This window comes from Marmota flaviventris, chromosome 6, assembly GCF_047511675.1.
Source record: "Marmota flaviventris isolate mMarFla1 chromosome 6, mMarFla1.hap1, whole genome shotgun sequence".
In the NCBI taxonomy this organism is placed as follows: domain Eukaryota; kingdom Metazoa; phylum Chordata; class Mammalia; order Rodentia; family Sciuridae; genus Marmota; species Marmota flaviventris.
Window position 1 is genome coordinate 109,228,229 of NC_092503.1, and position 14,042 is coordinate 109,242,270.

Genomic DNA, 14,042 nt, shown 5'->3' on the forward strand with positions numbered 1-14,042 from the left:
GGCTTTCAAATACATCTGAATCTATTAGGAAGGATACTGAAATAATTGCCTATATCACCTGCTGATTTGTGTACTGTGTTAACCATTGTGGTAAAATAAATCATTAATACTAAATAAGAGCCCAACCTCATAACTGCCTTCCATACTCATACAGTTAATTGGGTTGATTGTTATTTCCACTGGTTTGAAAATTGATTCCCATATGCATTTTACCAGGTTGCACTATTGCTTTTTGTGATTCTTATTTATTTCTTCTCTCATTGACACCAACACTTAATTATGAAACCAAAAATAAACTCCACCAGGGTTAAATACTAGGATCAGATAACAAAAGCAGAAAGGCTCTTTGGAGCTCATTTCGTATTTATCTCTCTTTACTTACCGCTTGAAGAACTTGAAAATGAGAAAGATCAGCTTTTTTGTTTAAAGCTATTGCTGTGAAATTGTATGAATACTAATGGATGCGTTGTATTTAATTAATATCACAGTGATTTTTACATGAGAAATTATTAGAGAAACAATTAATTCTTTATCAAAAGAAGCCAAATAATTTTTCCATTTATGTTTAGGTGAGAGTTACCTTACATCTTTGAAGAAAGTGATTTTAGTTATATATACTTGTGCGCACACACACGTATCTCCATATTTATCTTATAAATATATATTTTCATATATGTGTGTATATATATCAATACAAGTATATATGTATATGTGTGTGTGTATACACACACACACACACATTAGAAACTATTGTACAGGCATTATGGTGATACACACCTATAATCCCAGCTACTCAGGAGGCTGAGACAGGAGGATTGCAAGGTGGAAGCCAACTTGAACAACTTGGTAAGACCCTGTTTCAAAAAAAGAAAGGAAAAGAAAATTAGAAAGGGCTGTGGGTATAGTTCAGTGGTAGACCACTTGTCTACCATTCATGAGGCCCTAAGGGGAATCGCAGTGGGTGGGGGAAATATAACACATTTATCCACAGAAATTATTTAAATCCTAACTTTGTTTATTGGAATGCATTAATGCTAAATAAATGTCTGGTAATGGCTCTCAGTTTTTATGAATACTAAAAGCTACAAACTTTTTTATGAGTACCCAAAATTTTAATTTCTCTTTTCTCAATAAATGTAAATTATATTTGAGGCTTTCTACATGCTGAAAGACATTATCTCACTTAAGCATCAAGTCATAAGCATTTAAAAATGTTATGAAAAGCAAAAAAAAAACAAGATGTTATAGAAAATTTAGGGGGGGGTGGTATCAGGGATTGAACTCAGGGACACTCGACCACTTAGTCACATCCCCAGCCCTATTTTGTATTTTATTTAGAGATAGGATCTCACTGAGTTGCTTAGCACCTCGATTTTGCTGAGTCTGACTTTGAACTTGTGATCCTCCTGCCTCAGCTTCTGCAGTTGCTGGGATTACAGGTGTGCACCACCAGGCCCAGGTAGAAACTATCTTTAAGGTAATGGTTTTTAAATCTTATTAACCTAGCATGGAGATTGTTCACTAAGTTAGACCATAAAATGGAGGTATAGTAATCTTAAGTGCTCTGAAACACTCCAGGATCCTGTAGTGACCAAGAAAGCCACACCTTCACTGAGTATCACAGCATTTCTCTTCTTCCTGCTTCACACCTAGCATCAGAAACTGCAATTCTAAAAGTCTAAAATTGGCTTTCTGCATATATTTTCTTATCTAAAAAACATAATCATAAAGTTGTATTTGCTAAAACAAGTGTAGTAGTAATACAGATAATATTAGAAATCAATTTTCTCAATCCCTCTAATTATTCTTTCCATTTGGTAACGATCCCAATCATTATATTGGTCTGTGTGTGGTCTGGTGTAATTTGATGCTTTTAGTGCCCTGATCTCAACATGGGGATTTAATTCAAGACCTATGTTTATTCCTACACGTTCTAGGGTGAAATGAATTCAAGCTATCTTATGAAGAATAAGGAAGAGTTCTGGAAATATAGCAATAAACATTGTTTTTTATCTGTTATATTTTTGGCTTTTGAAGAAATAAGAAATAGCTATAACTTTTTCCTAGGGTACCTTTTTAGAAATGTGAACAGAAGGGAATGAGGAGGAGGGTGCAGATGCATCAAGAAGTATACAGAGAAAGAGGAGGCATAGAGGCATATTACATGTAGACAAGGAAAGCACACATTTTGTAAGCTACCAAAAGTTTTTATGTTTATAAAATTTAGGAAATGCAAGTGAAATGTATATCTTAGGACTTTAAAAATATAGAACTTTTTAATGAGATCCTAAACAACTTAGTGAGTCCCTGTCTCAAAATTTTAAAAAAATTAAAATTAAAAATTATATATAATTGTCTAGTTACTGAGTTATAAAAGATAGCTCTAAATTATGTAGTACAGATTCAAGATAAGCTTCCATCTTTCAGCAATTTTATTGTACCTTAATTTAGATACTTAAGTAGATTGTATTTTACTGTCAATAGTTAAATAGTAGTTAACATTTTAAACAGTATTTATGTAATTAACAATATTGTACTTCCAACTATAATCTAGTTTTAGTAGAGAGTGGTGTATAAGTTTTAGTATAATAAGTACAGTTATTCTATATTATTTAAACTAAAATCTGGTTCAATACTTTTATATTAACTTTTAAACATTTCTAAAATACCCCTTTGCTTACTTTTAAAATATAGATTCATTTAAACTGCAAAGTTGCTTATGAATGGCTTTTATGCAGAGTAGGTTAAAAGAAAGTATTCAAATGTTAATACTTGCTTTCCTAATTTCACATTTAAATGAGTAACCAAAGAATTAGTTTCATGTGGAAGTTGCTATCTTCAGACAAATACAGAATCATTGTTTTTTGGACATTTGTTAAAGCCTTGTAGGATCACATTGATTGTGGTTTGGTAATTCTTTTGAAAATAAATATATTTACATATATGTCTTTATAAGAATTCTTTGAGCCCTGAGATATTGATAATTACAACCTTATATTTTTAAAATGTTAATGATTTGACTTACTATTCTAAAAATAAGAGTAAGAAGCAAAACTTCTGAAGTTATACACCACTTATAGCAATTTATATACTTGTTTACGTTTCAAATGTTAAAGACAGTGAAAGACCAGATACCAAGAAAAAAATAAAGCGTCATATGATAGGAAAATACCAGGTCAAATATCTTACATTTATAGTGTTCTGAATGTTTATTTCATTTACTTGTGACTATATTTCCTTTCAAACACTTGCTTTTTTTGAGGGGTGGGAACCAGGGATTGAACTCAGGAGTACTCCACCACTGAACCCCATCGCCAGCCGTATTTTGTATTTTATTTAGAGGCAGGGTCTCACTGGGTTACTTAGTACCTTACTTTTGCTGAGGCTGGCTTTGAACTTGTGATACTCCTGCCTCAGCCTCCCAGATACCTGGGATGACAGATGTGCACCACAGCACCTTGCCAAACACTTGCTTTGTTCTTAGTTGTTAGGCTATATGTGTGTATAAAGCCACTGGCTTACATGTTTTGACCCAGTATTTTGTTTTTGAACCATTCATTTGCCAGCAATGGAAGAGATTTTTATAGGTAAATACAGATGCGTTTCATCTTATTAGGGGTCACCTCCTGTTAAGCTTATCATCAGATGAAAACATCCCAAGTCAGAAATGCATGTAATATGCTTAATGTACCTCAGAGCAACACAATACATGGCAGTATATCAGTTGTTTCCCTCATGATGCCACGGCTAGCTGAGTATCACCGGAGCACATCAGACCTGCATACTGCAATCATGGTACCATTTCTACTGAAAGAGTAGTGTTTTCACACCATTATAAATTTGAAAAAAAAAATTGCTAAGTTGAACTTAGTAACTTGGGAGACATCTGTTTATATTTTTATGCATAAATTTTTTTCAATGCAACATCAGGTTTAATTTGGTGATCACATTTTCCTTTATTCTGAAAAAGAAATAATCTTGGAGAGAAACATGAATGCCTGGATGTTGAAATTTTATTACTAAATATAACAGTTTTGTATGTCTGGACATCTCTCATAAATATGTCTTGAGTGTTGAATGAGATAATATGTAGAATATCTGAAAGATAGGGTATTACATTCAATAAATGTTAGAATTAAAAATGGAGTTTAGCCTTTTGATTAAACTTGGGTGGAACATGTGCTTTTATCAAAACTCTCAACACCCCGTAAAAAACAGCACAATCATCTATAAAGGCATAAACCCACAAAGGCACAGAAAATGAGAATTGTCAAAAATTCTGGTAGGTTAAGGTAGATAGAAATAACAGACCTGAGAAAAATAAAGCCTTTGGAACATGGGAAAATTCAGGATTAAAGGTACCTCTAAAGTTTTGGATGAACTAAAAATAGGAAGATTTATAGAAAGAAAAGGCAATATTTTATACTAGTGTCCTATCCAAACTATATATCCAACAATTCCTTTTCCATTTTGGTAAAACAGAAAAGTTTTACTGTCTTGAGAGGTTTAATAAAAAAAGATCATAGTATCAGATCCCAGGGACAAGTCCACCAATATTCAATTCATAGACATTCCAGGAAGAACCCATAAAACAGAAAGAAGGAAATTTTCACGAAAATCAAAGAAAAATTTCCAGATGTAAAGGACAAGAATATGCAGATTGTAGTATCCCTGTGAGTACCCAGCAAAATATATGAGGAAGACCCTTACCAAGGCACGCCTCATGAAATTTCAGAATCTGAAGTATAAAGAGGGCAGCAGTAAAAGTTTCTGTGAAGAAGGAGAAAGTTGTATAATGGCTTAGGAGTCAAAATACATGTGACTTCTCATTAGGAACATGTTAAGCTAGAAAACAGTTACAAAGAGTCTTCAAGGTTCTGAGGGGAAATGATGTTAACCTAGAATTCTATTCTTAGCCAGATTATCAGTTCAATATGAAGATGTCATAAATACATTGTAGTCATACATATATTTAAAAATTTATTTTTTAAGAACCCTTTCTCAGCTCTCAGAGGTCCATTTCAACTGTGGAGAGAGATGATGTAGTTTGAGTTCATTCTAATTAACTCCCTATTTAAAAAGAAAAAATTTGCCTTTTCATCAAGATGGCACTGAAAGCAAAGAAGGAAGCTCCTGTCCTTCCCAAAGCTGAAGACAAAGCAAAAATTTTGAATGCTAAGAAGGTAGTGTTAAAAGGCTTCCATAGCCACAAAAAAGAAGATAAGATCCACTTGTCACCTAACTTCTGGTGGCCTAAGACATGCAGCAGTAGAGGTAGCCCAAATATCCTTGGAAGAACTTCCCTGGAAGAAACAATTTTGGCCATTAGACTATCATCAAGTTTCTTCCACTATTGAGTCAACCGTGAAGATTGAAGACAACACCACACTAGTGTTCACTGTGGGGCTCAAGCACAACAAACACCATTTTAAACAGACTGTAAAGAAGCTCTGGGACATTGATGTGGCCAAGGTCAATGCCCTGATCAGACCTGATGGAAAGAAGAAGGTATAAATTTGACTGCCTGATGATTCTGGTGCTTTGGACATTGCTAACAAAATTGGGATCATATAAACAGATATGTAAATATACAGTTTTTTCAACATAAAGAAAAAGAAAAAAGTCTTTTTTTTTTTGCTACTGGGGATTGAACCCGTGGCCTTGTGCATGCAAGCACTCTACCAACCAAGCTATATCCCCAGCCCCAAAAGTCATCATTCTTTAAAGGAATGTAATGTCTAGACTTCTTATAATATGACAGTCCCAATATCTCAGATGAAGTCCCAGATTACTTAAAATATGAAGTATAAGGAAAACATGACTCATAACAAGGGGAAAAAATATTCAATAGAAGTTAACTCTGAGATGTCTCAGATGTCGAAATTATATAGACAAGGATTTTAAAGCAACTATTATAACTGTACTCAAGAACTAAAAGGAAACTTTAGAGCATTTGTTCTACCAAAATGAGAAAGTGCATTAAGAAAGATCAAAAGCTGAGATGAAGAAGGATCCAAAACAAGAATAGGAGAGTCTGGAGGGCTCCAGGTGAGATCTCATCTAAAAACAACAAAAAAATAAAGCAAGAAATCCAAGTGTATTTCAAACTGTCAAATGTCTCCTATGAAATAGTATTAGGTTTACTGGGAAAAAAAAGTACAAGGAAAACCAAGAAGAAAACAAATTATAAAAGAAATTTAATCATAGTAGCCAACCTGTTTATAATGCTTACATATACATAATAATATAAATACTGGTGGTTAATTTGACAAAAATTACAATTTATAGGTAAGATCAGAATAAAAGGAAGAAGATGTTTAAATTTGGGGCATTTAAAAATTCTGAATATTTTTCACCTCTTGTAATAGTTGCAAATATATAAAACTGAAAATTAAAAGTTTATTTCAGATATGTAGACAACAAAAACAAGCTCAAAAAGTTGAAAATGTTTGCTGATGAAAGCAGGATTGTGGATTGGAAAGAAATATGGCAAGGTTCTTCTATCTGTCCTTAAAAAATTTATTGTATTATTTGATTTTTACTGTTATATACATTTTACCTTAGATACTAACTTTTTAAAATTGGAAGCTTAATACTTATAATACACATAGCATAGAGCCTAGTACAACTTAGGTACTTGACAAATGGGTGGGAGGGGAAGGAAGGGGGCATGGGTGTAGAAAAGATGGTGGAATGAGATGGACATCATTACCCTAAGTACATGCATGAAGACACAAATGGTATGAATGTACTTTGTATACAATCAGAGATATGAAAAATTGTGCTGTATATGTGTAATATGAATTGTAATGCATTCTGCTGTCATATATAACAAGTTAGAATTTTAAAAATGAAAAATAGGTACTCAATATATACTAGCTATTATTATACCAAGATTATTAATTCTAAGAGTCATTCAAGTCCTAAAGTATCTGTTTTAAATGAAAGAGAATCATAAACCTACAAATCCAGAGAAGTTACTCACTGTATCTAAATGTATGCAGTTACTTGATAGTAAAACCAGAGTTGTAATATATATATTTTTTAACTCCAACTTCTTGAGTCACATTGTGGAAAATTCAGAGAGGACCTTTGAGGTTATTTGTGGCTGGTAAATATGGTTGTAAGCAGGACTGTCCTTTCATAGCCCAGGCTGGAATCTACCCTGGTTAGATAGTTTATGCTTGATAGATGGACAGATGGCTAGAAAGACAAATAATTCAGATCTGACAATAACTTAACCTAAGATCCTACCTTTTCATTATAATGAAACAACACCTGTCTTTCACTATTTATCTTTACAAAGGAAAAGACCTAGGATTTGGGGAAAACATAAAGAAAAGAGATATACCACAGAAGCATTGTTGAGATGTACTATTTTCAATGTCTTAATAATTGCGGAATTTTCAGCTTAATTGTTGTACATTTAAAACCATATGAAACTCTAGAGAAATCTGTCTGCTGAATTTATGTGGGCCCCAGCTTCAATATAAGTGTATGGACTTCATGTAGCTCTTCCTTATATTATAGATAGAAAACTGAAAATCTTGGAGGGGAAAGTAGGTCGCTGACCCTTAGCAAATAATTATAAACTGCCTTTTGGGGATTTGTTGTCCTAGACCTAGAAGTTTTACTTGAAAGGGAATTGGGAGATGGGAGTGTTAGGAAGCTGGTTGAGGTAGATAAAAAAGAAACTTGGTAACAAGTACAATTAAAAGATTGTGCACTGAGCATTTACATTTTATGGTTAGGGTATGTGATAAACATTGTTATGTGAAGATAACTGTAGCTCTAATTTCTTTGAGAACATTATTTTGAAGCCTATATTTTAATAAGAACATGCGGCATCTTTTAAGAAGAATCAAGAATTTTCATAATTTGAATATACTACCATATTAGGATTCACACCGTTATAGAGGCCAAGTCCCAGAAGAGCCAACTTGTAGATACATAGTCTGAAAGTTGGCAGCCTCCAGACACAAGAAGAGGTGATATTTCTTTCAGGTGAATGCACACAGCAAAAAAAGACCGACGTCCCAGCTCAGTGAGGCAGAAACTATTTCCTCCTATGCAGCCTTTTCTACTCTATTAAGCTTATTCAGATGCTTGACTGTCTGGATGAGGTCTGTCCACTTAGGAACGATGCTGTGGTTTGAATGTCCCCTCCAAAACTCATGTTTAAAATTACCACTGTAACAATATTAAGAGGTGGGGCCTATAGGGGTGACTAGGCCATGAGGACTCTACTCTCATTCATGGATCAATTCTCTTATCGTGGGAGTAGATTAATTATAGCAGGAGTAGACTAGTTATAGTGGGAGTGGGCTCCTAGATTAAGGATAAGTTTGGCCCCCACCCTTTCTGTGTCTTGTACATACTCACTTTTCTTTCCGTCATGTTATAATGCAGAATGAATGCCCTCACCAAATTCTAGCACCATGCTTTTGGATTTCACCACCTCCAGAACTCTGAGCCAAATAAACTTCTATTGTTTATAAACTACCTCGCCTGTGGTATTACAGCATCAGAAAGTGAGCTAAAACTGGGCAGTCTGCTTTACATGGTCTATTTGCTGATTCACGTTAATCTCATCCAGAAGCATGCCCATAAACACACCCAGAATAATGTTTGACCAAATGTCTAGACACCCTGTGGCCCAGTCAAGGTGACACATAAAATTAACCATCATAAATACACAGACAGAAATTATTGGAGCTTAAATGTGGAATTATATGAGAGGAAAACAAAAAATGGAATGAAGATATAGAGGGAAAATCTGAGTCATTCAGGGTAAAGACCATTCTTATGTTAGATAATAGTGAATTATTTTGATCTCCAAATAAGAATTGAAGATGATATTTGAGTAAAGTCATCATAGCAGTTAAATTAGGATATTATGGGGCTGGAGTTTACTCAGTGGTAGAGTGCTTGCCTCATACGTGTGAGGTACTGGGCTCGATCCTCAGCACCTCATATAAATAAATGAATAAAATAAAGGTTCATTAACAACCAAAAAAAGTATTAACTTTAAAAACTTAGGATATTATGCTTAATAAATATCTTAATGCCTAGCTTATATACTCATTAATAATATAATCCAACACCATATTTGAGGGAGATCATTTTAGCAGTTAAGATGAATAACAATTTGTAGGCATTGCAATTTAGAATCCAATAGGTTAAAGGTCCCCTAAGGTTTGCCAATCTGTTTTGTAAGATAGTGCTGTTATATTTGTTTTGCTCTTGCTGCTAGGTGTACATGGAAATTTTTAGAAGTATTCCAATGATAATACATATGTTGGTGTGGATACTTTATTTAGCTAATCCATTTGATCCCCTCCTTTGGTAGAGAAGAAAAGGTCAAATTACTTCATGGGAGAGTAATTTTGAAGCATGGGACACATCAGAACTGGACAGGCCCTGGTAAGATAAACTAGTGATAACTTTCAGTGCCAGTGGCATACTAACTAGACAGAGCCCTGGGCATTCTAGGGAGTGCTGCAGTGCTAATGCTAGTAAGAGTATTTTATTAGTTGAGAGTAATTAGAAAATCAGGTAGATAAATTTTGGCTGATAAACATGACAACTTTGGAGAAGGTGATTTATCATGTTGAACTCTCCTGTGTCTTTGTTTTCTATTTTCACTATCTTTCTGGTTGTACTGTTTAACACATTTGTACATTTTTATAAACTGACATTTTAAACAATGTAATAGAGATTATTTATATGTAGTATGGGCAAACCGTTTATTAATTGGGGGATACATATTTCTCCTGATCCTTTCTTAGCATGAGTGAACTTACTTATATCTACGTATTGATTTTCAGTTTTCAAGAACATTACATTTAAGAACACAAAAAAGTTACTTAATGTACAATGCTGTCTCCTGGTTCTCTCTGTGTGTGCAGCCAAATGGATATGCAAACCCATGTTGTTCTACACACTGACTGCATATATTTTAGCTGATAGAAATGTTTGTATTTGAAAAAGGATATGTATACATATTTTCCTGACACTTCCAGTTTTTAGAAAAAGTATGTTCATACATTCTTAAAAAAAAAAGACTGTTGAGTTTATTTTTGGATGGATACATCATCTTTTAAAAAACCTTTTCCCCAAGATTTCTTTTTAAATGGTTAAATTTAAATTTCTATATTTAGGTAGGATTATGTTTATTATACCAACCACCAGTATCCAGGAAATTCAGTGGTAAATCTGACAATAAGGAGTTTATAGTCTGTTTTGTAGTCTATATATTTAGAGAAGGTTTGAAGCTTATTTAGTAAAATTGTGTTAACATTGAAACTAAATTTCCTTAGCACAAATGCACTGTTTAATTTGTTATAATTGTTAAGATAACAGTGCCACTTTTAAAAGATTAGTTTAGGAATATGTATTAGATTTATTTCTTTTAAAGAAGAATGCATTCAAGAACAGCTTTGATATATAAAATGTTTATAATATTTCATATTGGATAAAGTTGCTTCAGTGTAATCAGCATGGCTTGATCATATTTGGAAGAAGTTACAGGCTCATTTTTGTAGTGTTTTCTCCAGCATCTTTATTTTTTTCATATGGATGTATTTTATGTTCCTTCTAACTAATCAAAATAAGAAACTGAGTTTGTCTTTGCCAAAAAGTAGAACTATCATTTTTCACATTCTTTTATTTTCCAGGTCAGTTTCAAGTAAGATTGTGTTTCTAGGGCTTCTGAATTCCTGCAAACTTGACTTTGTAGATATAAAGGCCCAGATGAGCATTGCAAGGGGAATCTAACTTTTCATGCAGTATGTTTCGTGTTGTTGTGCATTCCAGATACAGTTAACTTTTTGTGTGCATGTGATTAGTGTGGAAAGAAATTAATGTAGTCCAGTATTATGATTTATGGACTGAATCCTTTCCTCACTGAAGACTTGCCAAAACTAAAAGTATTTTTTTTCCTTTGGTTATTAGAAACAGCTACTGTTTTTGTTGATCTTTTAAAGTTCTGAATGGGGCTATTTCAAATCATACCAGCATGGGAGCTCAGATTAATAATATACTTATTCAGCTAGTGATACTGAGTGAAACCATTGCTCACATGGGTATGAAGGATAAAATTTCATAAAATTATTTTCAGGTGCATTAATGTATTTCTGGAAGCTGTGTATGATTTTTTTCTATTGCATGAAAGAAATCAAGGATTTCTGTTTATTATATCAGTTACAGGTGGGCTCATAATTTAATTGCATTTTTTATATCTTAAAACATAGGGTATTTTGCTTTTAAAAGCAATAATGTGATTGCTGAATTACTCCCAAAGGTTTTTAGTTCTTAGTATATTTATCTCTCTTAAGAAATCATAATTATACTGTGTTTAATTTATATTACTGAGAAAAATTCCTAAATTTCCTTTATTAATAGTTACAGCAAGCTGCTGAAGTTTCTCAGCTGCGGGGAGCAAGAGTAATCTCTCCTGAAGATCTTCTGTTTTTGATGCGCAAAGATAAGGTAACATAAAACAATTTCATTGTGTTAAGATGCTAGTCCTGGTGTTTAATTGAACTCATAAGGAAACTGTGTCCTTACTATATAGCTTTTCATTTCGAATCATAACTATCAAACTGATGTTTTAGTCTATAGTTTACACACCAGAATAGATATACAGGGAGAAAGGCACATATGTAAAGACACTTTTGTCAAAATGTGCTCACAACTAATCCTCACTTATCCTTACATGTCTGTGTAGGTATTTTCTTTTCGTTTTGCTTTTTGCTTTTTGTTTTAAGTACTGGGGATTGAACCCAGAGATGAACCCACATAGCAATATCCCTAGCTCTTTTTATTTTTTATTTTGAGACAGGGCCTCAGTAAGTTGCTTAAGGCCTTGCTAACTAAGTTGCTGAGGCTGGCCTCACACTTGTGATTGTCCTACTTCAGCCTCCCAAGTCACTGGGATCACAGGCATGTGCCACCACACCCAGCACAATTTCTATTTTTTATAAACATCTCCTTTTCCTATTTAAACTCTTGGTATTAAAATATTCACACTGCTCTTTGTCTAATTTTATAATTATTTTCCAAGTGTAGCTATTTGAAAATAATTTATAATATTTAATATGTTTTAGTTAATCATCTCTTAGTTAATAAAAAATATAAAGGGAGAAAAATAATGACTTCACTCTCAAGAGATTATGTTCTGGTTTAAGAAATCTTTATGATTTGAAGAACCACTTTGAGGCTTACCAGAATTTCAGAGTTGTGTGATTTAGATGGAGAGTCTGAAGGATTTGTTGAAGTTGGGATTTCTAAGGTGAAGCTTTCGCAGTCCTGCAGACATGACCAAATAACCCAGGGTGTTGGTTCAGTAATCAAGGCAAAATATGATTAGTATGGTGACTGGAAATGAGAAGGAAGAACTCAGATAAAAGTAAGAATTTGCAAGATTTGTTCACTCTTTTTTAAAACTTGGGAGATTTTTAAGGAGAAATTCACATCAAGTACTACATAGAAGTTGTGCTGTGAGGAAGAAGCCTTGATTGCTATTGGCAGCAAGGAGACCCTAGAGCAGAGATTCTTTATAAAAACAGCTGGGAAACTACAGAGTTAGCATTAGTACCTTGTAGAACATTTTGTCAGGTTTTTGTTTCACTAGTGGAAATAACAAAAGATCAGTACATCCAACATTCCACTCCAACATTTTTTCTTGCCCTTTTGTGGAAATCAAATTTTAAATCATATTTAAGCTTCAGAAATATATACCATTTGAAACTACTTTCTACAGTTCAAAAGGAATCTTTTTACCAACCAAAGACATAGGTCTTAGGTGATAGTTGCCAGTTTTCTCATCTTTCTCTTCAGCATAATAATTTTATTTATACACTGATATGTTTCAAGAATTTAAAGTAGATTACCTAGGTGAACTATGAGATAAAACAAAATGAAAATACCAAGTGGAATCAGAACAAAGAGAAAAGAAGGGTAGCCATCCATGGACAGGTGGGTTTTTTCCTCTTAATAATTTCTAGTTTTGCCAGACGCAGTGGCGCACACCTGTATCCCAGCAACTGGGGAGTCTTAGACAAGAGGATCACAAGTTCAAAGCCAGCCTTAGCAAAAGTGAGGCGCTAAGCAACTCAGTGAGACCCTGTCTCTAAATAAAATACAAAAAAAGGGCTGGGGATGTGGCTTAGTGGTCGAGTGCCCTGAGTTCAATCTCTGGTACCAAAATTAATAATAATAATAATTTCTAGTTTACATTCAAGCAGTAGTTATTGACTGCTATGTTTTACATATTGACTAAGCAGCTTCACCTTGTTTCATGAATTCCTCACAATAGGCATGTTAGGGAGGTACTTTTCTTACTTTCCAAATGAATAAACTGAGATTCACAGGTTATGTTCTACTTCTGGCTATGCTGAACTTTGGTTGTAAGACCAATCTTTACCTCTGTTTTCCTGTATATAAAATAATAATTATATTTGTCTATGTCTCAGGGCTATTGAAATGCTTGTGAATAGCTTTGCAAAATGTGGTACATTTCAGTTATTATTAGAAATCTTGGACGAGGGAGCCAGGCATGCTGGCACTTGCCTGTAGTCCCACCTACTTGGGAGCCTCAAGGCAAGAGGGAAGACTGAATGTTCAAGGCCTGCCTGGGTATTTTATAGCAAGACCTTGTCTCAAAAATAGAAAAGGACTGGTGATATAGCTCAGTGGTGGATCACTTGCCTAGACCAAGGCCCCAGGTTCTATCCTTAGCACCACAAAACAAAATGAAAGAAAGAAAGAAAGAAAAAGAAGAAGAAAAGAAATCCTAAACCTGAAGGTCAGGAATCAGTCACAATATCTTCTGAGTGTAAACACAAAACAGATTACTACTACGTATTACCAGTCACTTTTAATTTTTTTTATTTTTTTTTCAATGTGTAAACATACCACATTTTTTTATTGGTTGTTCAAAACATTACAAAGCTCATGATATATCATCTTTCATACATTTGACTCAATTGGGTTATGAACTCCCATTTTTACCCCAAATACAAATTGCAGAATCACATCGG

At 33.8% G+C, this 14,042-nt stretch overlaps 1 protein-coding gene across 1 annotated transcript in view; it reads left to right on the plus strand.

Annotated features, from left to right (window-relative positions):
- Supt3h (SPT3 homolog, SAGA and STAGA complex component) overlaps positions 1-14,042 on the plus strand; it is a 470,425-nt gene that overhangs the window by 288,526 nt on the left and 167,857 nt on the right. Inside the window, exon 4 of the mRNA XM_027950427.2 lies at positions 11,404-11,490. Within this exon, the coding sequence (XP_027806228.1) occupies positions 11,404-11,490 (87 nt within the window). The remainder of the gene's footprint in view (positions 1-11,403; positions 11,491-14,042) is intronic.